Consider the following 27,597-nt stretch of genomic DNA (forward strand, 5'->3'; position numbering starts at 1 on the left):
TGCTGACTTCATAGTGCAAATGATACAAGCTAGCCTGCAGTGCCGAAAGCGAATATGTAGTATGCGGTTTAGGACGTGGTCTTGAATTCTCCTTGAGTGTGCGTTAACCATCGTATTAGTCCATGCGGGTGAACACGGTGCAGCACGAGCCTTGTTTAGGAAATGCTGCTCCATCGGCGAGAGCTTTATATAGCAAAATCCTATTTACATCCGTTTGTTTTATCTTTGGTATAGCTACATTTGGTACGTCATCACTGAAAATGTAATGTACCGTTGATGAGAATGGAAAAAAAAAAAGTATTAATCTGTATGAGTATTAAACAGTCCTGCTTTGTTAAACATGAAATTAAAATCATAACAGTAGGAAATTTAACACTCGGTGTTTTTCCCCCTAAGTGCTGATCTCTTTGTATGTAAAAAATACTGTCCGGTGTCTATCATATACGGTGAAGTCGTCATGTATGGATAAAGCTCTGTTGTTTGTACCCTTGATAATCTTGGTACGGTCTATGGTTTAACTGTATGATGGCTATATTACTATATTCTGCATTTCTATTGTTTATGTCTTGTATTACTACCTCGCTGACTAGATGTAAATAAATCGTTGAAATATGTGAGCGTGCGTAACACGTGCGTGCATGTGTCTGCCCCGTTGGCATCACTCCCAGGCCCAGATGGCATTGCAGCTGTACGAGCGCATCCAAACCGGCAGTCTGGATTTGAAACTGGACGCTCTGAAGGACTTGGCCAACTCATCCCGAGACATTACCTTCGCCCAGGAGTTCATCAACCTGGACGGCATCTCGCTGCTCACCCAGATGGTAGAGAGTGGCACCGAGTAAGTGAACCGTCCCTTCAACTCGCTATTCTTGACATCCGTTTTTATTTTCAGCTGTGCCCACGCAGCAGGACTGAAGCTGTTGAGTCACACTGCAAGGCCCACTGACTTGTACTGTTATTTTATGAATAACAAAGCGTATAGCTTTGGAATTAGTGACTCCGGAGCGCCAGTGGCTGCGTGAAAAAGGTTTTGAGGTCTTGAGAGCAGAAGTGAGTTCACAGTAGAGAGAAAGTACCGAGGACACATTCTGCTATTTCAGTCTTCTTTGTCCTCCTCTTAGCAGGAACGTGTGCGCGTTCGAGTGTTTCTGCAGTTGTGCAGCGCGGTGTGGTTTGGCCGAGCGGGCTGTCCCGATTCAAGCGTGGCTAGACGGTCTCTGAGGTGGAACTTTTGCAGTCCTTGTCTGACAAAGGCCCCACGGGGAACCCGCGGTAACCTGACTGCAACATCACCTGCAGTGATGAAACAGCAAGAGGAATTTTAAGCTCGAATGAGGAGAGTTGAAGAGAAAAGGAGAGAGGGCAGGAGGAATTGAAAGTGAAAGGGAAGGGAAAGAGGAATAAGATCTAGCGGTCACATGTAGGGCAGTCCGTGAATAAGCTCATCATCGTTAAAATCATTATGTTTAGATGTTGAAAGGCAAAAAACATTATTTAGTAGATTTGCTACTTTTATTGCTACTTTTAGCTACCTAACATCCATTGAAACACTAATTTTGACAACTTTTTTTTTTTTTTTTTTTGCTAAACGATTCTTGAAACCTAGGAAGACGCTTTTTTAATTAATGCATGCTGATCATGCTATTCATATTTTTTAAGGTCTGTACCAATTTTCCAGTTAAACATATATATAAAAAGAAATAACAAATATTAAGTTTGATGTAGGAGTTTCCCTATAGGCAGCGATTGACACTACGGCTGAATCCCAAATGGGTTCTCCCCTATGTAGTGAGCATGTATAGTAAGTATATGAAGGAATATTTTCACGTCTGGAGCTGATCGACACTATGATTGAATCGTATTGGAGACTCAGATGGCTGAATCTGAAATGCCATTACGTGTATAGTGCACTAGACCTCTCTTGGCACTAGAACTCGCTTTGTTTATTCCTTTGTAGTTAGCATATAAGAATAGGAAGCCATTGGAGTAAACTAATACTTGCTGAAATGGCAGTTTGTTTTATGTGGATCGTGGGTATAACAAATGAAATAGGATTTTTGCAGTGTGTTGACGGCACTACTGAGATGACGGCGGTATGAAGAGATTGACACAGGGTGAGATTGTGTGATGATGCAAATCTCTACTGAAACACTACAGCTTCTTCGTAAGTCTCTGAATGGTTAATGAATGTTAATGATTGTCCGCTGTATCTCGTCCAGGACGGTCAGCCTCGGGACAGCATGGAGCCACTCAGCACGGCCTCTGCGGGGGTGGTATATCACGCTTTTGTTTTCTCTTACACGCTCTCCTAATTATTCCTCCCCCCATCAAGCAGTAAAGAGCAGGAGAGCAGGATGAATGTGTGTCCCCCCCCCCACCCACCCCCCGCCCCCCGCTCCTCAGTCAGGTCTTCCAGGCAGATAGTTTTCTAATTTGATGCTGCTGTGGAGATGGAGAAATGTTTGCCTAAGGCAGCTTGTTTATGAGCTCTAATTCAGAGTGTTGGGTGAGGAGATTTTCTTCTAGTTCTGCACAAGCATGCTCTGCTCCATTCCTTATAGGGAGTTGAACGAGTTGTTTGTTTTACCCCTCTGTTGTAACCTCATGATTTTCACATCATCCTCCATTTTTTCCCTGCTGAAAGTCTTTCCAAACCACTGTGAATTGGTTTCTATGGGCACACCATACATAAAGCAGCTCTGTGTCAACATCTCCTGCCCTCAGAGAGGCTCTGTGTGGGTTTCTGTGCAGTCCATTCATACCAAAAAGGCACCACACATATACTGTATGTTCACACATTTGGCCAAGACTCAACATTCCTGCCACAGATTCCTGCTCTGCACTGACCATGCTGTAATTATTCTGGAGGCTGAGCCATGACGGCACTCCTGAGGGCACAGAAACTGTGCTCCGGGATCGGGCTGGTGACATCATAAGGCATACGTGTGTGTAAAAGCCCGGTTGAGCAATAGGAAGTCTCCCTCTAGTGGCTCTCAGCTCTTATTAAACCACGTTCCAGACAAGCCGCGAGAGAACAGTGCAAGGCAGTGGGCCATCAATTGTGCTGCTATATGAACAATGTGCTTCTGCTTGAAAGAACAGCGCGTCACAGTCAGTCACAATCGGTTTTATAGGACAACCAGAAAGGCATGTTGTCATGCTGAATTATAATGTGATTACATGTGTATACTGGGGGTGTAACACAACGCCACTATCTGTATCTCTTTAGTGCTCTGTATTTTAACCTGTATTTTAATTTAAAGTTGTCGAGTGGGTGTGGCCTAAACCTGAACCTTTTATTTGTGAACGAAACTGTATTTTTTCCCCTGTTAGTAAATGTGGCCCATGAGCTTTATATCTGACTGCTCATGAAAGTAAAAACCCCCCACTCGCACACCTTTTTTTTAATTATTTTTTTTATTATTATACAGAATCCAAGGCCGATGCATACTTTTATTCTTGACCAGATGTGAATTATTCTGATAAAAATAAATAAATAAAATTTATAGTGTGCCTCCTATTTGTACATTATTTGTATTTATATCTGTTCAGAGCACATCTATCTGTTCATTCATGTTCAGTTACATCCCTAATGTACACAGATGGAAATAAATTGGTTACACTTCTTTTTATGGTTATTGTAAGATTTTATGCATTGTTACAGCAGTGCGAATTTGATGTGCGCATCTCCTTATATTTTGTATCGGTATGTACATGCCTGCATAGATTTATTGATGATTTTTTTTTCCGTTTATTACGTGTTTATTATGTATATATTTGTACAGTTTTGTCTTTTTTTTTTTTGCTGGAACGTGTGCATTGTGTTGTGATTGGATACGAGTGCTGATGAGATTGTGGTGACCAGTACTCTGCTTTCTCAAGTGCTCAGCTTCGCACGCTTGAAGGATCCATGTCTTTTTTTATTTTTTGTCTTTTTTTTTTCTCTCTCTCAACGTTTCAATTTGTGTGATGATAAAGCTGCGTCAACTCTCACAATTTTTTTTTTCCTTTTCATGTTGTATGAAAATGTTTGCGCTGTCACAAACCTGCTGTTTCTCTTAGTGCTGGCTCTGATTTCAAATTGTATCAGAAGGAGCCCAGTAGATCAGACCATTTTGTTTTTGTTCATTTTGCTGTCTCCCTGACGCCAAAGTTTTTAAATCTTTGCAGACGGTATCAGAAACTGCAGAAGATGATGAAGCCCTGGTAAGCCCCCCTCAACCCCGTGCTGGATAACCCAGAGTCTCTTAGCCTCTAATCCTACACAGTCTGCATGATCTGACTCAAACTGATGGGGAAAATCACGGCACCCACTTCAGCCGCAAGCAATCTTTAATGAGTTTTATGGTTTTGATTATTTTTTTCCCCCCATATAACTCAATCAGCACCTTTCCTGTTTTGCATGTGGTATTGGGCAACTTGGGCTTTTAAAATGTAGATACTAACTATCTTTCTCACCTGGCACATGGAGCAGTAGATTAGTTGTATTTTAACATTAGGTATTGAATCCTTTTGCACATACTGCTAACATTCTTTTTAGACGTCTTTTTAGATGTATTGTCTGTGATGTAAGGTTTACTCGGGTAGATTGTGTTGAAATTCCCTGTGCGTAAGTCACCACAGTTTTTGACTTTTTCCATGTTCGAGGCATAAAACAGACAGTAACTTAAAGCAGTCTTTTGAAAAGCTTGAGTGCTGTAGGTTTTTTTTGTTACCCAAGTAGTTACGTTTGGAATAAAACAAGACAGAGTGTGCTGTTATAGGCACAATAATCGACGATGGATTGGTATGATGTGGCCCCTGGGCCAAGCCGAGTCGTCGTCCTCACCCCAGAGTTGATTATTTTCCTATATAAGCACACCCCAAAATGATTTATTCCTCTTCAACTACAGCAATTTGCCAATTATTACAAATGTCACTTTATTAATAACAACACATCGTACTTTATAGCTGTTTATGGTTGCATTTAATGTTGTGATGTTGTGGAGTGGCCACAGAACAGGTTAGTTCCTGTTCTTGAGTATTGCATAACCCCAACAAGCGCTGGGTTTTTTTTTTTTTTGTTTTGTTTGTTTTTTTTTTAAACTTAAAGTTGATAAGACCAAAACAAAACGAGTAGAACTTGGGGGTGCCTCCACTGACAACAAGTCTAGTCCTTTTGAAGAAAAACTATATCAGACATTTGACCTTACTGTGACCTTGACCCTGTTTGGATCTATTCCAATATCTAGTCAGTTCTTCTTCTGGTTAGAATGATAATTACCGTTGTCCGATCAGTTGTGCTTGAGAGATTACGCTAATGAGAATCTCGGATGGACGGACTGACAGACAGACAGACACTTAGAGGCGGAGGCATAAATGCCTTTACTTTTTGACTGCTGAAGAAGCTCTGACACTGGAGACTCCTTCCATTAATTAAACTTTAACCAAATGTCTCCTTACAGAATTCTACATTGTTCTTTGTTAACTAACATGTTTGTCATTTGTTTATCATTAAGTATCGATTACGTTGATGGTCCACCCTCTTATCGAGTTGTTACTATAGAAATGATCAAACACGAGGATGTTGATATAAACGTCTCATTTGCCTTACAGCTGAACTACTATCCTAGCCTTGCTATCCTAGAACATTTATCAGCACCTATAGTATAAGTTTTCTTAATGCCTTTGGAGCAGTTAGATTGTAGAATCTTTGCATACTGTTATTCATAATCTTTTGTTTGTTTATTTATTTATTTATTTATTTATTTATTTATTTTTAAAGCCCTTAAAAAATGTTCAGCCACATTGCATTGGTTTAAGATTATGGCTGCTGCTCAATTCCAGGTGCAAATGCTTGCTTACTTCTAACTTACTACTATATTCAAATGAATGTTTCACTCCACAAAACCTAATTCCAGATTAACCCATCTCTATCAAACAGTCTGTCAACCGCTAACAACTTACCGACCTCCTTTATTAGTCTCACACATCATCTGTGGTACATTTTTGTTGTTAGTTTCATGTTTTGTGTCGACTTTCTTGCTTCTGTAAAGTTAGTTCAATTAAAAGCTGCTTTTATTTAAGACCTAAACTTTAGGAGGAAGATTCCTTATTCAGTGATGCTAAAGACAGAATACAACAGCTTTTTTTTCCTCAGATGATCTATGCCCTTCCCCATCAGACTAATAATTTACGCAATTGCACGAGATTGTGCTGTCCAATCGTGTTGCTGAAACGCTGCTGCCTCGCCCCTGCTGACTGTCTTATGCTCTGTGGTGTTGTAGTGTAGTTAGAGGCTTTAGTTCCGTGCTGTCTTCTATGTCTCTCAGCTCTCTGTGGCTATAAATTCCTGCAAATTCCCCTTCCCCAGTGAGGCTGAGGCTTAGTTGTGCTCCAGATCCGCTCAGCAGGTAGACATGAACCTAGTGACTGTCATCTTGTTTCTTGCAGCTTCGGAGAGATACTGTCTTACACATTGACTGCCTTCGTGGAACTCATGGACCATGGCATCATCTCGTGGGATACGTTCTCGGTGGCCTTCATCAAGAAGGTGGGTTCATTAGGCAGCGTGGGATGATTATCTTATGCCGGGTATACACTGTATGATGATTTTAAAAGTCAGCTCAAACCTCAGATTTAGGGTGTTTCTAAACTGACATGTAGTGTTGACGGACATGCACGATTTACTGGCGAAACAATCTCAGTCTCACAAACTGATTTTTCCAAAAATGTGTTCTTCTGCTCTATATTGCAAATGTAATGCACAAGAGCAGTGCTTTGCTCAACAAGATACAAGTAGCATGTCAAGGTTTTTAGACATGGAGTGGTCAAGAGCAACTTAGGGGTGGAACCATCTGATTATCTATAGATAATTGTGATGCTCCCTATGCTACCATGGGAATGAGGACATGGGAGACGGGCACGGCACAACTCAAAAAGGGGTTGTGATGTAACGGAAGTGCATCACACACGCGCGCACACGGACACACACGGTTTCAGTCGTCCAACTCTCTCTCGTGGCTATTCTCTCTCCCCCTTTATCTCCTTAGGAGATAAAACTCATTAGGAGAATCACCCACAGGTGCAGCCTCAACATCACCACTCACTCTCCCGACTCCGCCCTCCATTCACAAACTGCCGCTCGACCACGCCCCCGCCGCCACAGTAATATTTATTCCTGCAGAATTAATAGACAAAAGAAGGCTTTGCAGTTGCTCTGTATTTCCTTATATTCATAAGATTTGGTTAAAAACCTACGATTCATTGAGTCAGCATGACTGCTGCGTTCTGGAACATTTTTGTATCTGTTAAAAACGTGGCCATTAATGTCTATGAGAGCAAGTCCTTCACAGACATGCACAAAATTACACTGGTCATCTGTTAAAGCTCACTGGAGTTTAACTGTTGATACGAAGTACTCTCATGTGGAGGCCATGAGTCAGCCAAACAGACATTCTGAGTGAGGCTTCAGGTAGAGCTGTGAAATTTATCACTCTAATATAATTTTATATATATATATATATATATATATGTGTGTGTGCATGTATATATAATTTTATAGGCTTACATTAAATAAAAATCTAAATATAAAAAAATTAAATGAGGCTTTATTTTAGCACTTCCGTCAGTGAAACAACACAATACAACCTTGTTGTGTCATGTTATTGCAATGAGAAACAGCCTGAGGGCGCTGTGGGACACGGTATTGTGATTGTTCCGCAAAGGGAGAAGGAGAAGTGGATAATTAATAAACAGATGTAACACAATAGCTCGTTTCTCTGACAAATTTCTTTTACAAGTGTAGTATACCACAAGCCTATAAAACTTTGAAAGAAATACCAGTAGGACAGTAACCTAAATAATATGTTAAAAATCGAAATATTAAATAAATAAATAAAAACACCGCTGGGTGATATGCCTGGAGATGGCTCCTGGGATTTGTAGTGTTTGCCCGTTTAACACCTTTTTTTTTTTTTTTTTTTTTTTCCACACAACGCCGACATATGGCTTCATCCAAATTTATTGGTTCACCCCTGTCGCAAGGCACGAATCCAAAATGTTCCCAGATCACCAATGTAACATTTGGTTTCCCAACAAGATTCATCGCAGTGGCAGAACCCGAAGTGAAATCACAGAATGCACCTGGCTGGATTTTCCCGTGCCCAAACAAACCCGTGCCAAGCTGACAGACAACATCTTATAAGGCATTTGATTATGATTATGTAATTTATGTATTAACATTAAAATCTCCTATTATATGGTAGGCTATAAGTACAAATTAATATCACAACTGTTATTATTATTATTATTATTATTATTATTATTACAACACTTGTATACAAAACATTATACTTTGAACTTGTCACAGTGTCCACTCATGCAGAAACGTTAACACGGCGTGTGATGTGACACCACCGCGGTGGCAAACTACCACCGTGGTGGTGCGGTTGTCATGGCCACCATCACAGCCCTGGCTTCAGGCTTCATGCTGATTCGATGAAGATGATGAAGGAGAACCTAATCTTTGTTGTCAGTTTAAATCCAGATCTCAGAATCTGTAAGAATCTCAGTTTAGAAAACTGTTAGTGTGTGTGCAGGTCTATTAAGTTACAGCTCAAAATGTATCAAATAAATCTCCAAGAACAAACACGCCTACAACAAACCTAACAACGTCAGTATGTTTTCTGACTAGTGACACTATTGTGTAACTAACTAAATTATATTCAATTATCTTATATTAGCATTTTACTTATTTATTTAATTAATCTCCACCCCCAAACACTCCTAAGACAAACCACCAACATGTCAGTATGTTTTCTAGCAAGGGTGAAAATTACAATCCGTGCTGGGGTGGCAAGGCCTATTCGAAGAGTGACAGCTGCCACCCAGCGCCACCCCCTCCAACATCTGTGACAATATTTCATCATCCTACCCTGACAGGCAGGAACAGGAAACATTATTGTGTGGCTCTGACAGATCCACCAAGGCTGAGAGAAAGAAAAAAAATACTATTGGAAACAGTATGAGCACAGTGTTGTGGCATTAGACTCACTGTACGTGCGTATAAATCCTAGGATTCAACTGTGCACAACAGGCTATTCAAACATGAATAAGATTTTCTAAAATCCTACAGCTTTACACGGCTGCTTCCTTTTCTCGTGTGACTCCTAACCAGGAATTCCTAACCAGGAATTTTTTCCTTTTTTTGACCTTCTGTTGCAGATTGCAAGTTTTGTGTGCAAGACATCCACAGACTCGGCAGTACTGCAGAGATCACTGGCCATCCTAGAATCTATGGTGCTCAACAGTCAGGACCTGTACCAGAAGGTGGCGCAGGAGATCACTATTGGCCAGCTCATGCCTCATCTTCAAGGGTACGGAGAGCTGCTGTCTCACGGGGACCCCTGTTCAGAGCTTGTTGGTCCTACATCAGAGATTACGCATCATCAGTTACAATAACAAAATTGACAAAGACTGAGTGTTCTGTGCTTCTGTGCCAATGGGCATTGTGTTTCTCTCTGTGTTCAGGACGGATCAGGATATTCAGACTTACACTATCGCAGTGATTAATGCGCTCTTCCTGAAAGCCCCCGAGGACAAGAGACAGGTACAAACAAAAGCACACTACTCATATTATCTCATGATGTCCTTTCTTGCTGCTAAATTGCACTAAAGGGACGTGGTATGATGAATGAAAACGTCTGAGGAGAAATGATGGTTCAGGTAGCTGGTTATATTGGTTTTAGGGGGGCAGTGGTGGCTTGGTGGTTAAGGCTCTGGGTTACTGATCGGAAGGTCGGGGGATCAAGCCCCAGTACTGTCAAGCTGCCACTGATGGGCGCTTGAGCAAGGCCCTTAACCCTCTCTGCTCCAGGTGCGCCGTATCATGGCTGACCCTGCGCTCTGACCCCAGCTTCCTGACAGGCTGGCGTATGCGAAGAGAAGAATTTCACTGTGTATATGTGATAAATAAAGTCTCATTATCATTATTTCGGTTTTATTTATTTTTTAGAAGCCACTCTTGGTATTATTATTATTATTATTATTATTATTATTATTTTCTTTCTTTCTTTTTAAATATAACTGATAGTTTTGCTTTTGACACAATATACGCACACCTGTGACCACATCACAATTGAATTTTGTGTTAATGTGCCAAGTTTTCTGTCTTTAAACACATCTTTGCCTGCTCCGTCGCACAGTTTGCAGTTAACAGACTACACTGTGTGACTGAACAATTGCTTAGTTGAAATATTCCGCATAATAAAGCAAATGATTTTTTGAACACTGAAGTCACCATTTCATTATAGCAGTAAGCCACTCGGGGCTGTGAGTTAGTGTTTTATTTATTTATTTATTTATTTATTTATTTATTTATTTATTTTTAATCAAATCCTCTTCATGCTATGCCCTTTCCCATAATCAGATCACCGTAATGCATGCATCGCAAAGCCTTAACTCTGCTCTGAACCTAACTGCACTGTGAAAATCTGCTCGGAACATGCAGTCGTTTTTAGAGCTAATTACATCAGTAGACATGTAAGGTTAATGTTATACATAAGTTCTGGAGTGTTAATGAACCCTCACCTCAAAAAGCATAATTATTAATTGGTTAATTACTCCTGGATGGGCTTATTCTAATACTGTAATTTTATGTTCGGCTCAAAATACTAAAAAAAAAAAAAAATGTATTAATAAGATCAAGTGCTATACAACTCTTTTAAATAAATAATGATATTGTGTAAAGTAATTGTGATCATTTTAGTGATCATCATATGGCCCTACATATTAATTGAACTCTTTTTACAGAACGCTGGATGTATTGACTAACTTTGCTGTCTCACAGCTGTCTGCTTTCTGCACTACTAACTGCCTTTGCATTTCTTCTCACTCTGTTACTCTTATTTCCTTTCCACGCTGCAATTGTATTGGTAGTATCATCCGAACATTGTCAACATTCTTGATTGTCCCCTTACCGTAAGTGCATTCCGACTGAGATATAAAATGCTTTTCTACCATTCTGTTGTTTATTCAGTATCTTAAGTGTGTGTGTGTGTGTGTGTGTGTGTGTGTGTGTGTTTGCAGGAGATGGCTCACATTCTGGCACAGAAGCAGTTGCGCAACATTATCCTTACTGTGAGTGGTTTTTGATTTTTTCCTCCCTTTGGCTTTCTTTTTTTCTAACATCTCTCTCTCTCTCTCTCTCTCTCTCTCTCTCCCCACTACTATCCACATTAAAGCTAGCGAAAGTTTTATCTCTGTGCTTTGCTACTTATCTGTCTTCCAGAATGTAATCAGGAGCCCCAAGCCCATTAATGACGAGATGGCGCACCAGCTTTATATGCTGCAAGTGCTGACCTTTAATCTTTTGGAGGATCGCATGATGACCAAGATGGACCCTCAGGACCAGGTGTGGGTCTCCCCTTGATAATGTGACATAACGAGTGCATTTTAATGTGCTTTTTTTTTGCGCATTAAAAAAAAAAAAAAAATCTGATATTAGCAAAAATATTTAAAAAATCAGATTATGGCAGTAAATTGATTAAGATGTGTATATGTACTTCTGTAATCTGATTAAGAGGAAAGCTTTGAAATGCTCTAAGCGATTAGGCGTTCATAGTTAGTGCGATGGAGAAGGAACGCTCAGGTTTGGGGCCCGATTTTTGAAAGTTGAAATCGTACAGTTTGCTGTTTACATGAGCGCTTGAGTAATCGGATAACTGTCAAAAACGGAAAACTCTCGAAAACCGTCGAAAGGGGAAAAAAACAATCTTCTCTCCCTCCCTGTCTAACACACAGGCTCAGAGAGACATCATCTTTGAGCTGCGCCGGATCGCTTTTGATGTCGAGTGCGAAACCAGCAGCAGCGGCAGTATTGAAAAGCGCAGGTCCATGTACACCAGAGACTACAAGAAGCTAGGCTTCATCGTAAGTGTGTTTCACAGCCTACACTGATATCTCATCAAACTTGTTGATTAGAAACGTTTACAAATGTCTCTCACATCTTGTTATTACACCCAAAAGTCAGGGCTTTACTGGAGATGGGCTTTGTGTTATTTACACTTGTAACATTCAAAAAGGTATTTTATCAAGGTGTGCCGATTTAAAATTTGCTTCTCAGATTGGACTTGGTGGAATTTACATTTTAAACCTTTTGAGTTAGTTGTAGCATTTATTGGTGCTACTGGGACTTAAAAAAAAAAAAAACGTTTAATTGCTTAACATCAAGTGTCTGAGATAAGCAGGATATCAGGCTCATTGCTGTGGCTGTATATTTTATAACTGATATTCTGCTCGGAGTACTTTTTTCCGTTTTTATTGAACACATGCCACGCTCTCCTCGTTATGGGTTTGGCATATCTTTAGAGAGATAGAGTGAGGGAGAGAGAAGGTAAGCAGATTAGAGGGGCATAAACAGTAGTGAGGTCTGAGAAAGTGAGAGAAGGCATATTACTAGGGGAGCTATAGTTTTCATTTTCTATGGCTTGTTAAAGACCCCACATGCTGCTGTGTGCTGTCCACTGATAAGGAGTGCTCTAAAATCCTGCACACACAGAATACCCAGAAATTGTAGGTAGGGTGGTGGATTTGAAGCTCTCGCTTGCCTGTTTTCTAGTAGCAGTTTTTTGGTTAATTTTTTTTGTGGAGTCATGTAGGGGCTGTTTGGATCAGCTGTGCTAATGAGCCATATGTTCCCATATGTTCTGGACCTCACATGATCCAGGTTGTGCAGATGGCTGTGAAAGTAGCCAGGAGTTTGCACTGTGGACTTTGCCTGTCAGAAACAAATGTCAATGTTTGAATACCATTTAAATTAATATTATATTATTATCTATTTATTATCTCATCTTATAATCATATTATGTATGTTTAACATTTGAAGACAAACAAATCCACATGGTGAATGTTTCATACAGTGATGTGAAAAAGTATGTACACCCCATGGGATTTTATTTATTTATTTATTTTTTAAACATATTTGGACAAGCAAACATTTTGATCCTATTTGAAACAGTGCCTATTAATAAAGTTGATGCATTCTGTGAAACGACACGGACATTTTGTAGTAATTTTCACAATTTGAATTGACCGAAAATAAACCCAGATCACATGGAAAAAGTAAATACTCCCCTACATTTATCACAGCTTCAAATCCATAAAATTAGAATCAGGTGTACAAGATCGGGTGCCAGTGATGAGAACCTGCTTAGAGAGTGCAGGTGGAACCTGTCTTATTTATACCCCGTGTCATATCTAGTGTCTGGTGTTCCCTTTGCTATTGAGGTGTGTCGTGTCATCAGGCCAAGTTCTATAACGCCTTCAGAAAAAAATGTTGTGGATGCCTATGAGTCTGGAAAGGGATTTAAAAAGATCTCCAAATGATATGAAATACATCCTTCCACTGTAAGGAAAATGGCCTTTTGGAATAATGTGCTCTGGACAGACGAATCAAAGATAGAGGTGTTTAGCCACAGTAACAGCAGACATGTTTGGTGCAGACAAAAGACAGCTTTTCAGGAGAAGCACCTCATACCAACTGTGAAGCACTGTGATGGAAATGTTATGGTTTGGGGTTGCTTCGCTCCTTCAGGGACTGGACAGCTTGCATTCAATGATTCATCTATGAATTCTGCATCATATCAACGAGTGCTTGAAGATAATGTGAGGCCATCTGTTCAAAAGTTGAAGTTGAACAGAAAGTGAACCTTTCAACAGGATAATGATCCTAAGCACACTAGCAAATCCACCAAGGAACGGCTCAAAAAGAAGAAATGGAGGGTTATGGAACGGCCTAGTCAAAGACCGGATTTGAATCCCATTTAAATATTTTGGGGGGGATTTGAAATTGGGCAGTACATGCAAGAAAACCCTCAAACATCTCGCAACTGAAAGAATATTGCATGGAAGAGAGGCCAACGATTCCAAAAAGCCGATGTCAGAGACTGGTGGACAATTATGCAAACTGTGTAGCGCTGCTGCTAATGTTTTCTCTCCATGTGATAGCATAAAAGATTTAAAGGAACTGGACAGTGCTAATATGGGCTTCTTTTTAAATCTAAAATTTGCTTGAGCAAATTTCTCGTCTCTTTTGTTGAGGCTATGTGAACTTCATCACTCTCATAGAGATAGAGAACAAAGCCAGCAAAAGTTCAGATTTATTTATTTATTTATTTATTTATTTATTTATCTGTGGAAATTTAACCCAGTACCGATGAGAATGTAGAACAGGCTACACAGATCCTAGTCCAGGCTCTTGTTATTTCAAAACTGGACTACTGCAACTCACTACTCATGGGCCTCCCGGCCAGCTCCATCAAACCCCTTCAGATGATTCAGAATGCAGCAGCACGTCTCGTCTTCAACCAGCCCAAGAGAACCCATGTCACACCCCTCTTCATCTCCCTCCGCTGGCTTCCTTTAGCCGCCCGCATCAAATTCGAGACCTTGATGCTCACCTACAAGACCTTGTCAGGAACAGCACCCTCCTACCTCAACTCTCTCCTGAAGGCCTACGTTCCCTCACGGAATCTGCGATCGATCAACGACCGACGCTTAGTAGTACCTACGCAGTGTGGCTCAAGGTCCCTTACAAGAACATTCAAACTAACTGTTCAGTGGTGGAATGAACTTCCAAACTCAATCCAGACCGCAGAATCTCTCACCGTCTTCAAAAAACCGCTAAAGACCCACCTCTTCTGTGAACACCTAACCAACTCATTAAAAAAAATGACTCTGGCACTTACACCTCTACTCTGTGCACTTTGCTTCTTCTGGAACTCGATTAACAGATCCTGTATGGTAGCAATTTTCTCATTTGTAAGTCGCTTTGGATAAAAGCATCTGCTAAATGAATAAATGTAAATGTAAATAGGTGTCTTTATTTACCAGTCGATCATGTTGCTCCCCCTTTCAGACTGGCAATAATTTGTGTGAGATCCTCATTCCGTGTTTATTTCCGTCTAGCTCCCAGTATATAATAACACCAGTAACCCGACAGCAGTGATCAGTGATGTTATTTCCACCCCCAAGTACCACAGGTTCCTACATACTTTGGTACCTGATGTCCAAAAGTCCTAGAAACTCTGTGTAGTGATGCTACTATGGCTTCTTGAGAATTCTGTGGTCTATTCTGTTCCTCAAGTCTTGTATTTTAGTTATCCACGTTGATTTTGTTTCATTGTTGTTTCATTGGTTTTTAATGTTATTTATGATGTAATGCTGTATATAATATGGTAAAATGTTGTTTTGTTGAATGTAATCGGTAGCAACAACTGAATCGTTCCATACCGTTATTTTCAAGTGTAAGGAATTCTTTATAACCGTCATTTCACATTCTCTAAAAAGATCAGATTGGTTTTGACACACAATGAGAGGAAAAAAATGAATGCCTTATCATCCTCTGCAAGCTTAGGGGGCCTTTTTGTGTATCTGTGATATGTGCAATTCATAGAATTATAATTCTTTGTAAGGGGCTGAAGGGAATTTTGAACAATGGAAGCAATAATTAAGTTGATCTATTTGCAGTAAAAGCCTGCACATGATAATATTATGTCTTCGAGCGGTATGTAAGTGTTGAACCTGTCTTAAATAGTTTAGCGCGGGGGGGAAAAATAGGCATGTGTGTTCTTAATTCTGTGTGTATGTTTGCATCTATAGAATCATGTGAACCCGGCAGTGGATTTCACACAGATTCCTCCGGGGATGTTGGCTCTGGATAATATGCTGTATTTTGCCAGGCAACACCAGGATTCCTACATCAGGGTAAAAACATGTCTGTCTTTCTCTCTCTCACACTCTCGCTCGCTCTCACACTCTCTCTCTCTTTCTCTCTCTCTCTCTTTCTCTCATATACATACACACCTTTCTAGCACTGACTGGCAGTTAAAGAGGAACGGGCAGTATAGGATTCCTTCTAATGATCCAGCTTTGTGGAAACTGCCTCAAATGCTGTATTCATAATGCCAAAGTGTTGAGCAAGTTAGAATGCAGTGCCACTGCAGAAATTACCCTAATGCTTTCTTTCTAGGTAGTTCAACTATAAATCCGGCTTAAAGTAAAGAGGAACTGTTTAGGGATACAAGAGATACTATAGCGATCACGTCTTTGTTTGAAGGCATTGATATACTCGTATGCATACATCTTTAAAACAGAACACGGGTACAAGTTGTGTAGAGCCTGCACTTTTAGTTAGCCTCACTCTTAACTGCCAACTTTTTTTCTTTTTAAGATCGTCCTGGAGAACAGCAGTCGTGAAGACAAGCACGAGTGTCCGTTCGGCCGCAGCAGTATCGAGCTTACCAAAATGCTGTGCGAGATCCTCAAAGTAGGAGAACTGCGTAAGTGTCCTGTCTTTCTCTCAGATCTGTTTTTCATGCTTTCCTGTGTCTTGGTTTGGACGGTAGAAATGTGTTGTGTATTTTATTCCTTGCTGTGCGTTCCGTGATGTTACACCCCGAGGGAAAGTTTGAATGTTTCTCTGTATTTTTATTATATATTTCAAACGCCTCCCATCCCAGGCTCTTGATGGCTGTCATGAAAGATAGCTAAAGAAACATTGTGTAGTGAAACAAATTGAACAAGAAGGATAAATCTGACTCTTCATTCGCTTTCCAATAAATTAGGGACCAAATAAATGCGTAACCTGTATAGCAAGAAGCTAAAGCTCAATCGGTATCGTGCTCGCGTCAGAAAAACGGGCAAATATACATGCATGTTAAGGCGATAATACTGGAAAGAAGTTTGCATCTTCCTTTCCGAATATGATACAAATCTTCTCTAATAAAAAAAAAAAAAAATTCCCCGTTCTTTGCCTCTGTTAATGCCTCCAATCACTGTCCGAGCGCTGTACTACTTCAAACAGCTATTTTCCTAAAGATAAATGATAAAATAGAGGTACATGCATGAAAGCACTCCTTGTAGCTGGCTTTAGAGTGGTCTTTAGTCCAGATTATACGCTGGATTGTTAATCAGGCCGCACATTTAATGAGGAGAGGTGAAATAAATATAATATCTTTTCCAGATCAAAAGAAAAGAACTGTAATGTATAGTAATGCCATTTTATTTGTGTGTATGTGTGTATTTTGATCGTGTAATGGCACGTGGGCTGGTGTTTGGCAGAGGCTCCTGTGAGCATATGCATCATTTATGAGCTGTCCTGGTGTCCCCACCTCACCTCATCTCTGAGAGCCATTTCACCCTGAAAGATTGATAGTCCTCCATGTTTCTTGAGCGAATACCTTAATGGAATCCAAAGTGGTCTGCACCACATGATGACTTCTTACTCCTAGGTTTAAAAAGCATATGTAATATTAATCAAGAAGTTGAAAGTGAATGAGGACAGAATACATCTGCTTATTAATGTATGGTTTTCTCAGCTTTTTTGACTTTGGAAAGGGCGATAAGAAGTTTCATGTGATGTTGGGATGTGGCTAAGGAGTGAGAAACGAGGTCAGACTTTTTGGGGCTGGAGTTGCACTCCTTTGAGCCTGTCAAGTCCCTGCTGGCAGTGAGCATGTTCAGACAGCATTAGGAAGACTAATGTCAACAACCGTTATCATCACCTAACTTCTCTAGGATGAGGGTCCTGAGATTTCTCCCACCGAGACATCGTACACTTTCTAGATTGGCATCGTGCTTTGACAAGACTGTGAAAATGCCTCTGGGGCGAAGCGTCCAGGCAGGAAGTCGAGCCAGAGCACTGCTCCATCATCTTTAATTGTTGCCCAGATGTCAAATAAGACGACGTAGTGAGGATATTTCTTGACAGGGTGCTCCCTAAGGCCTTGTTAAGTATAGAGGTATATTTGGTATTGAGCTTATATTCCTGCATCCTCTGTCTGTATCCACTGCACCACACCTTTTCAGTGAATGAGGCTTTCATTAATATATTGTCAAACTGTACTGCACTCGCACTTAGCCATCACGTCTTCACTCCTGCTGTTCTCACTAATAAGAGCATTCACATCTTCAGCTGCTGGAGTAGAGTGGAGACAGGCTGATTTTATCCTTCTGCTATCCTTCTGCACGTAAACATATGTGTGTCAAAACATCAAGCTTGGACTCATTTCAGCATGCTAAATTCATTATTACACCACAGTGCTGTTGGAGTCTTGATTCTGATTGGTCAGAAGGTGCTCATTAATTTTAACAGCAGCTATGACAATAGTTCCGGCTGCAAGGTTTATAATAATGCGCTAATAACGTTCTAATGCATTATTATTTCTAGTTTAGCAGTTTACACAGGGCCGACGCTTCACTTGAACTGATAAAAAAAAAAAAAAAAAAAAAACATGTTTTATTGTTGATTTATATTTATTTGATATTTGTGGAAGGAGTCTCCAGTGTCAACTTTATGTTGTCTGACACAGGAAAATTTTCAGGATGGCCTAATCGTTTATAGCTATCATAATGCAAGTGCTAACAGGAACATACGTGTTTTGTGGATATTCCACAACAACTAGAAATGGATTTTTAAAAAGCAGCTATAAACATAACTATACAGTAAATGGATAACAATGTCGTTCCAGAGTTAAAAAAAAAAATTACCATTTGCAAATTGCAGTGATACAAGAGGAATAAAACACTTTAGGTCGGGATGTTATTGGAAAATGATCCACTTTGTGCTGGTAATGTGATTCACACCACCCTGTCATTGATTATTTTCCTATAAGGGCATACTCTGTTGTATTCAAGCAACGTTTTCTTCATCACAAACAGTGCTTTGCTTATTCTATAAAATATGTTTGCTACAGTGAATTAGAAGACTTGACTCATTTTTCATTCTCTTATCATCTTTCATCGGTACGTGCAACACTTCCCCTTCACGCACACGTTTATAGTGCATGCAAGTATGCTTGCATCTGCTTGTGTGAAGGTCTACGCACGACGCTCGCGCGTGTTCTCAGAGCCGCAGACAAAACGGTAGATGAACGCAGGAGATTTAAGTCAGGTTGCTTAACAAGTAGACATCGAATCTGGTATTTTGATGTTGAAGAACGTGAAGTGATCCAGCATGGCGGGCTTAATGAGGTAAATGAAATCAATGGAAATTAGGAGCGCTAAGTGCTGAAGCATCTTGTATGCAAAAGATTCATATGTGTACAAGTTGCTTTACCACTTGGCTGTCCACGTTTACACATACAGTGAGGGAAAAAAGTATTTGATCCCCTGCTGATTTTGTACGTTTGCCCACTGACAAAGAAATGATCAGTCTATAATTTTAATGGTAGTTGTATTTGAACAGTGAGAGACAGAATAACAACAAAAAAATCCAGAAAAACGCATGTCAAAAATTTTATAAATTAATTTGCATTTTAATGAGGGAAAAAAGTATTTGACCCCCTCTCAATCAGAAAGATTTCTGGCTCCCAGGTGTCTTTTATACAGGTGACGAGCTGAGATTAGGAGCACACTCTTAAAGGGAGTGCTCCTAATATCAGTTTGTTACCTGTATAAAAGACACCTGTCCACAGAAGCAATCAATCAGTCATATTCCAAACTCTCCACCATGGCCAAGACCAAAGAGCTCTCCAAGGATGTCAGGGACAAGACTGTAGACCTACACAAGTCTGGAATGGGCTACAAGACCATTGCCAAGCAGCTTGGTGAGAAGGGGACAACAGTTGGTGCGATTATTCGCAAATGGAAGAAGCACAAAAGAACTGTCAATCTCCCTCGGCCTGGGGCTCCATGCAAGATCTCACCTCGTGGAGTTGCATTGATCATGAGAACAGTGAGGAATCAGCCCAGAACTACACGGGAGGATCTTGTCAATGATCTCAAGGCAGCTGGGACCATAGTCACCAAGAAAACAATTGGTAACACACTACGCCGTGAAGGACTGAAATCCTGCAGCGCGCGCAAGGTCCGCTGCTCAAGAAAACACATATACATGCCCGTCTGAAGTTTGCCAATGAACATCTGAATGATTCTGAGGACAACTGGGTGAAAGCGTTGAGGTCAGATGAGACCAAAATGGAGCTCTTTGGCATCAACTCAACTCGCCGTGTTTGGAGGAGGAGGAATGCTGCCTATGACCCCTGGAACACCATCCCCACCGTCAAACATGGAGGTGGAAACATTATGCTTTGGGGGTGTTTTTCTGCTAAGGGGACAGGACAACTTCACCGCATCAAAGGGACGATGGACGGGGCCATGTACCGTCAAATCTTGGGTGAAAACCTCCTTCCCTCAGACAGGGCATTGAAAATGGGTCGTGGATGGATATTCCAGCATGACAGTGACCCAATACACACGGTCAAGGCAACAAAGGAGTGGCTCAAGAAGAAGCATATTAAGGTCCTGGAGTGGCCTAGGCAGTCTCCAGACCTTAATCCCATAGAAAATCTGTGGAGAGAGCTGAAGGTTCGAGTTGCCAAACGTCAGCCTCGAAACCTTAATGATTTGGAGAAGATCTGCAAAGAGGAGTGGGACAAAATCCCTCCTGAGATGTGTGCAAACCTGGTGGCCAACTACAAGAAACGTCTGACCTCTGGGATTGCCAACAAGGGTTTTTAAACCAAGTACTAAGTCATGTTTTGCAGAGGGGTCAAATACTTATTTCCCTCATTAAAATGCAAATCAATTTATAACATTTTTGATGTGCGTTTTTCTGGATTTTTTTGTTGTTATTCTGTCTCTCACTGTTCAAATAAATCTACCATTAAAATTATAGACTGATCATTTCTTTGTCAGTGGGTAAACATACAAAATTAGCAGGGGATCAAATACTTTTTTCCCTCACTGTACATCTGCTGACACTATAATTTCCCATAGGCATGATTTATATATACGTGCACAGTGGTTTTTTTTTTTTTTAGGTGTGAAGAACATCTGGAGGGTGAACCAGCTGTGGTGGGCTGATGGTAGTTTTATTTATTTATTTTTTTTGGAGTTTGCCTACTTGCTCATAACTTTGTATTATAAACCTACTAGATCTCCCAACTAATTAGCAGGGCATTTAATAGTTTTTAAACAGTTCAGTCTGGTTCCTCTCTCTTCTCATTGGTGTGTTAGGTTACTGCTGGTCTGCTGTCTCACTTTTTAATAATAAAAACCTTCAAAACTGTAGAAATGGCACAAAATATACTGGGGTGGTTGTCACGTAATTCGATTCTCTTGAGTAAAATTGATACGTGATCCAGCTGGACGCGGGATAAACAGCTGGAGTGTCCTCTGGTAGGATACTGAGGATATGATGTAAGAGTGTGAGCACGTCTCTGATAGAGAAGGGCTGTATGAACAGATTGGCCTCTCTGAGCTCTCTCCCTGGTGGATAAAAAATTGTCCCTGAAAAGAAAATGACCCTCGTATTTGGCCATGCATTTATCAACCTGTCTTGTAGTGCTATCTTATAAGATGTTGTGTTAAGGCCATTGTTCATGCTGCAATCCAAGGCTAATGCATAATAAATAAGGAACAAAAAAAACCCTCCAGGCTCCTGATTTACCAAAGGTTTCCATATGTAATAAAGCATGCAAGGAGTGTTTGCATAAATGAATGTGCGATTTGGGGCATTTCTGCAGAGTGTAGTCAGTGCAAATGGATTAATTTAGCACCTACATTGCTGATTTACTAAACCTGAATGTCTGATATAGATGGAGATTGTGTGCGCAAATGAATACAACAACAACAACAAAAAAAAACACTACATTTTTCATGTTTATATTGTATTTTGAACAGTTTTTGTCTTCAATTCGGATACGCAGTTATGCAGATGTGCCAAGGTTTAGTTGTAGTTTGAATCTTCTGTAAGTTACTTGGAGATCTTTCTCACCATGGCTATCAAAGAAATAGAAAAAAATAAACACGTACGTGTTTTTTTTGTTGTTGTTGTTGCAATGTGACATCCTATAAATCAGGGCCTAGGAATTGAAGGTTCAAAATGCGACACTTTAACAGTATATGATGGACACCAGAGGAACCTTAAGGATGTAGCTTAGACGACTGTTGGGTGCGGGTGATTATTCTTTTCCGGCTTGTCATTGGATGACTGACAGGCCTGCAGGGTTTTTCATTAAGATCAGGTTGGCATCCATCACTATACATTTATCATTCCATCTCATCCCTTGTCTTCAAGGTGACTTGCAATCTTAGTCTAGTGTATTCGCTCCTTGCTTTTGTCACCCTAAATGGTTTGCTCAGATGTTTACTCGCTTATTTAGTGACCTTTTTTTTTTTTTTTTTTGGCTGGCCGCATCTGTGGTTCAGCCTGTTCTTTGCTGTGATTGGTGGCCAAATGTCTTCTCTTGCTTCACTTTGGATTAAGTCTGACTTCAGGGCAAGCAACCCACACACAGCAGAGCTGGCATCCTTCACAAATTACACACAACACTTCAGCAGTGGCGCGTTTCCCGTCTTAATAAAAAAAAAGTATTTATCAGCTTGAGAATACAAATTGTAGGAGCTCTAAAGATGAAGAGCGTTTAAGACATTTACTTAGCTGCTCATTCTTAAAAATGTGAAAGAATCATTACGGGCATTCGGAAACTCGTGCTCAGTTGCTTAATAGGGGTCTGTTCTGAGAGTTGAGACCAATTAGTCAAGGCTATGTGCTACGATGTGCCAGTTTTATTTCACATTTTGTCCAGATTCTTTTTGTTAGCAGTTATATTTTGAATACACTACTAGAAAATAACGTTCAGCAAAATAAGCGTGTAACAGTTTCATGATTTCACACAGATTTATATTTTCCTTACACCGTATACTGTGTGCCTTAATTTGTACGTGAAATTGGCGGCAACATTAGCAGTTATCCTTAGTAATCTGTTTCTTAGGCACCGATTTTAGCATTAAAATGCATATTGTGCATACACTCTACGAGAAAAAACATCGGACGTCTTGACGTTGACTATAGTTGTTATGATTCTCATTTGGTAACCGCTATTGTAACAATAGCTAACTAGCTATCAGAGTTTTGCCAAAGCCATGATGCATATTGAGTTTAAATGTTAAGCTCCATCGGACTGGATAAATATAATCCGTTTGAAAGCTTTTAATTTTTTTTTTAATTAAATTTGGCTTTATAAAAATTGTAAGAGCCCCATTATGTTCACACCTGAATATTAAAGCATGTACTGGACCTGAACTCAACACTGTTCTATGTAATTGCTCAGCCACCACAAACCACACCAGCCTGATTTGTCACCAGAACATGTTGATGTTTAAGGTCATGTCTGATTTTTTGTTTTTTTTTCCGGCATGTTATTTGCTTCATCGGAAGATTATTCAGGGTGTGACTACAGACTGATTGTTAGAAAATAGTGATTCTATAATCAAAGATGTTCTCCCAATATTGTGAGTTTAGTATTGTATGGTTTTGTTAATATTGAATGGCAAATAGAACCTTATAATACTAAAGTCACAATATAGCGCTGTGAGAGAGATCCTCAGATTTTCTGGTTCTGCTGCATATGAGTCATCTATTCATTATAAGGTTTCTCTCTTTCCTTGAGAAATTCTATTGAAATGTCACACCGTGTCTTTGCTATAGCATGACGTAACCACCAGGTCATCAGTTTCTTTAAAAAAATAAAAATCTGGATCACTCTTTCTTTTGCATTCAGCAATCTGGCAGTTCTGAAACGGTATCTTGAATGGCATTGCATAGTGTACGTGACACTGAGCATTTAGCAAAGCTTGCAAGGAGACATCAGAAGAATCAAATATGTCCAGGCCTATGCTTTTTTTTTTTGTGGCTTTTCAGTCTGACACAGATGGAGTGTCCCTGTTACGGTATTCAGTGGGCTTATGATCGTTTACGGCGGGTCAGACGGGTTACTGAGCTGCCAGATTAATGTCACACTTTGCCTGATGAAATCTGAAATGTGAGAAGAAGATGGTATCGTTTTGGGGTTTTTGACCCGAGGGGTGTCGCTTATTTGCATTGGAGCTTTGTCTTCCACTTTACAGAGACTGAGTGTACTGTATTTCTTGACAGTCATTACTAACAACACCAGCTTGATTTGTCGCCAGTACGAGCTGATGTTTGAGGCCATGTCTAATTTATAGGCATCCTCAGTTATTTGTTTCCATTGGGAAATGATGCGAGTTATGATGAAATATTCAGGGTTTTGAATTGTACAACTATTCTTCAGGGAGAAGTTGCCCCAGATAGAGCTATTATAACAACACTAAATCATTCTGCACTGAGAACACAAAGAAGCATCTGGAAAAAGATCAGATGAGGGTTTTCCAATCTTTTCCAATTGCCCAGTTTAGGTGAACCTGTGCCCACTGTAGCTTCAGATTCCTCTTCTTGGCTGAAAGTTATTTGAGTTAGCGTAACCTTCAAGTCAATGCGAACCCGTCTGGCCATTCTCATTTGACCTGTCTCATCCTCAAGGCATTTCTACATGCGCTACTGCCGCTCACTTGATGTTTTTGTATTTTGCCACCGTTCTGTATAAACTCTAGAGATCAGCAGCTTCTGAAATACTCAGACCAGCCCGTCTGGCACCAACAGCCATGTCACGGTCAGAGTCACAGAGATCACATTGTTTCCCCATTCTGATGTTTGATTTGAATATTAACTGAAGCCCTTGACCTGTATATGTGCTGTCGTCACATGATTGGCCGATTGGATAATTGCATGAATGAGCAGGTGTACAGGTGTTCCTATTAAAGTGGCAGGTGAGTGTATAGATAATTAAAAGCGCACGGTCATTCATTAATACATTTTTAAAAAATCCACATGTTGGCAGGTTACTATAGCATAAGAGGAGTAACACATTTTTTGTTGTGGTGTTAAAAGAAAATAAGCAATTATTCTTTTTTCTGTGGAGCCCAGGATTCTCCTTCCCCTCTCCCCAGAGACTCTTGAATTTGTCTTTTGAAAGTAGAAACTCCTAGATTGAATCAGCCTCTCTGATTCTACTTTTTTAAAAAGGTTAGAATCCTGTGACATTCATGGTTTGTTTGTTTATAAGGCTGCTTTCTAGCACACTGATGGCACTACTGCATGCTATTGGCTGGGGCAGCCACATCTCTTCCAATACGAGCTCCTTGTCACCCTGAAGGCATCATTCATTATGCCGTGAAGTTTCAATTTCTGCAGAGCCAATGCAATTACCTGCCCTCTGTGAGAAGCCCATGCCTGCTGAGTAGCCTCTAGGTCCACTCTTCAAATAGGACCTTGGATTCAAGTTGGTATCATGCCGTGGCATACCTGCAGCGGTCTGGTCCTGTATTAAACGCTGGTGCATCCGCTGCAGGGGCTTTGGCTGATCGCAGACACCATTTCTTTTTCACCTTCAACAGTGCTACTTATGAACACGATAACTGTGTCTCTGGCTTTTGGTCCAAAATTCCTGCCCCCCCCCCCCCCCCCCCCTCCCCCAAGGTGCTCCATTTTTAATTTAAAAAGAAGATGAGAGTATAATGCTGAAGACTAAGGATTCGTTCTGTGCTCCAGCTATTCAAGCTCCTCTCTGCAGGAATGGGTTTAATAAACATTTATTAAGGTATATGAGAGAAATAATTCTTGGGATTTTTTTCTGCATACACAAAGCCACTAGTACACACTACTTTTTTATTATTTTTTTATTTTAAACAAATTTATTTTGAATATACAAACATCTCGGCTCCTTTCTAATAGGTTGCTGTAACTCCCTATAATGCTGAGCCAGACTGAAGAAGGCAAGAATATCCTTACCCACAAGAGGCATATCTGGATTTTTTTCAATAAAGAGTATTTGCTGCAGGCTGGCATGGAATACTCTCTGAGAAAATGTGCCCATCAGAGTGCCATTTATAGCCAGGCATGCACATTGTCAAGGAGTGTGTAGGTGTCTTGAGAGCTGAGAACTAAATCCTCTAGGTTGATCTTGAACATGTGATCTTTTTCAGTTTCAGGATGTTTTAGTAAGGTGCAATATCTACATCCAATCTCCAATCCCAGCTATGTGGTGTGTGGATTCATGAGGAAAACATGTGAGCTGGAAATTAGACACTAGTGGAAGCAAAATGATATAGAAATCCCACTTGCACATAGCTTTCAAACTTCAACTTAACTGTCTTGTACAGTGTTTCTTAGTCCTGGTCCTTAATTTACCTGATTCAGCTTGCTGAAGTTTGATTAAACTGTGTAAGTTAGAGGAGGGAAGACACCAAAATGTGCAAGTAAGTGGTACTTCAGAAAAGAGGTGTACATTGGGATTTTGATCCCACAGGACCCAACAAAGAGGTCACAGGAGTGGGCAGTTTTTACTTTCATGCAGGCAGAAGTAGGTAGTTTGGAAGGGGCAGGATTGGTAAAACTTTTTGCAGGCATAGGCTAGTTTTGGTCAAACTGTCTGCAGACTGTCCAAGGGAGCGGACAGGATCGGTCAAACTGTCCGTAGGAGGGGAGGGGATCGGTCAAACTGTCCGCAGGAGGGGAGGGGATCGGTCAAACTGTCCACAAGAGGGGAGGGGATCGGTCAAACTATTCGCAGGAGGGGAGGGGATCGGTCAAACCGTCCGCAGGAGGGGACGGGATCGGTCAAACCGTCCGCAGGAGGGGACGGGATCGGTCAAACCGTCCGCAGGAGGGGAGCGGATCGGTCAAACCGTTCGCAGGAGGGGAGGGGATCGGTCAAACTGTCTGCAGGAGGGGACGGGATCGGTCAAACTGTCTGCAGGAGGGGACGGGATCGGTCAGACTGTTCGCAGGAGGGGACGGGATCGGTCAGACTGTTCGCAGGAGGGGACGGGATCGGTCAAACTGTTCGCAGGAGGGGAGGGGATCGGTCAAACTGTTCGCAGGAGGGGACGGGATCGGTCAAACTGTTCGCAGGAGGGGACGGGATCGGTCAAACTGTTCGCAGGAGGGGACGGGATCGGTCAAACTGTCTGCAGGAGGGGACGGGATCGGTCAGACTGTTCGCAGGAGGGGAGGGGATCGGTCAGACTGTTCGCAGGAGGGGAGGGGATCGGTCAGACTGTTCGCAGGAGGGGACGGGATCGGTCAAACTGTCTGCAAGAGGGGACGGGATCGGTCAAACTGTCTGCAGGATCACACGGGACTGATCAAGAGTGTCTGCGGGTGTGGGCGAGATTAGGCAAGAGTGTGTGAATAATTACGTAAGACGCTGTATCGTAAAACCATAAATTTGGAAAATTAGGTTTTTGCTAATGAGTTGCAGTTTGTTGATGTGTTATCGGTCCGCTAAACAGATTTCTTTGGTCCGGCCCATTTGACTTGACGATTAACACTTTTTCTGTCCGTTTTCTCCACAGCCAGTGAGAACTGCCATGACTTCCACCCCATGTTCTTCACTAATGACCACTCTTTTGAGGAGTTCTTCTGCATCTGCATCCAGCTGCTCAACAAAACCTGGAAAGAGATGAGAGCCACGTCGGAAGACTTTAACAAAGTAAGGACAGCACTGTGAATAAAGATCTCTCTGGCTGCGGAGCTAGAGCTCATATTCTGTCTCTCTCTGTCTCTCTCTCTCTCTCTCTCTCTCTCTCTCTCTCTCTCTCTCTATGTATCCATTTCACTCTTTCGCTCTCTAACTCTAATACACACAATTATTTTTGAGAGATTGAATATTCAGGTGCCATTAGTTAGTTGAAACTTGTAATTAACCATGGATTTCATTTAGGTCCATGTGGATCAGAGCCCAGTCTCTGCCT

At 40.9% G+C, this 27,597-nt stretch overlaps 1 protein-coding gene across 5 annotated transcripts in view; it reads left to right on the forward strand.

Moving 5' to 3' along the window:
* Positions 1-27,597, forward strand: part of elmo1 (engulfment and cell motility 1 (ced-12 homolog, C. elegans)) — a 92,332-nt gene that overhangs the window by 38,711 nt on the left and 26,024 nt on the right. For 4 of the 5 annotated variants that reach the window (XM_053613507.1, XM_053613506.1, XM_053613508.1 and 1 more), the window contains 11 exons: positions 669-838; positions 4,171-4,206; positions 6,433-6,532; positions 9,205-9,356; positions 9,511-9,589; positions 11,068-11,118; positions 11,270-11,392; positions 11,782-11,910; positions 15,640-15,744; positions 16,211-16,319; positions 27,199-27,335. In XM_053613507.1, the coding sequence (XP_053469482.1) occupies positions 669-838; positions 4,171-4,206; positions 6,433-6,532; positions 9,205-9,356; positions 9,511-9,589; positions 11,068-11,118; positions 11,270-11,392; positions 11,782-11,910; positions 15,640-15,744; positions 16,211-16,319; positions 27,199-27,335 (1,191 nt within the window). The remainder of the gene's footprint in view (positions 1-668; positions 839-4,170; positions 4,207-6,432; positions 6,533-9,204; positions 9,357-9,510; positions 9,590-11,067; positions 11,119-11,269; positions 11,393-11,781; positions 11,911-15,639; positions 15,745-16,210; positions 16,320-27,198; positions 27,336-27,597) is intronic. The other variant, XM_053613510.1, reaches the window with a different exon arrangement.

This window comes from Ictalurus furcatus, chromosome 24 (genome assembly GCF_023375685.1).
Source record: "Ictalurus furcatus strain D&B chromosome 24, Billie_1.0, whole genome shotgun sequence".
NCBI lineage: Eukaryota > Metazoa > Chordata > Actinopteri > Siluriformes > Ictaluridae > Ictalurus > Ictalurus furcatus.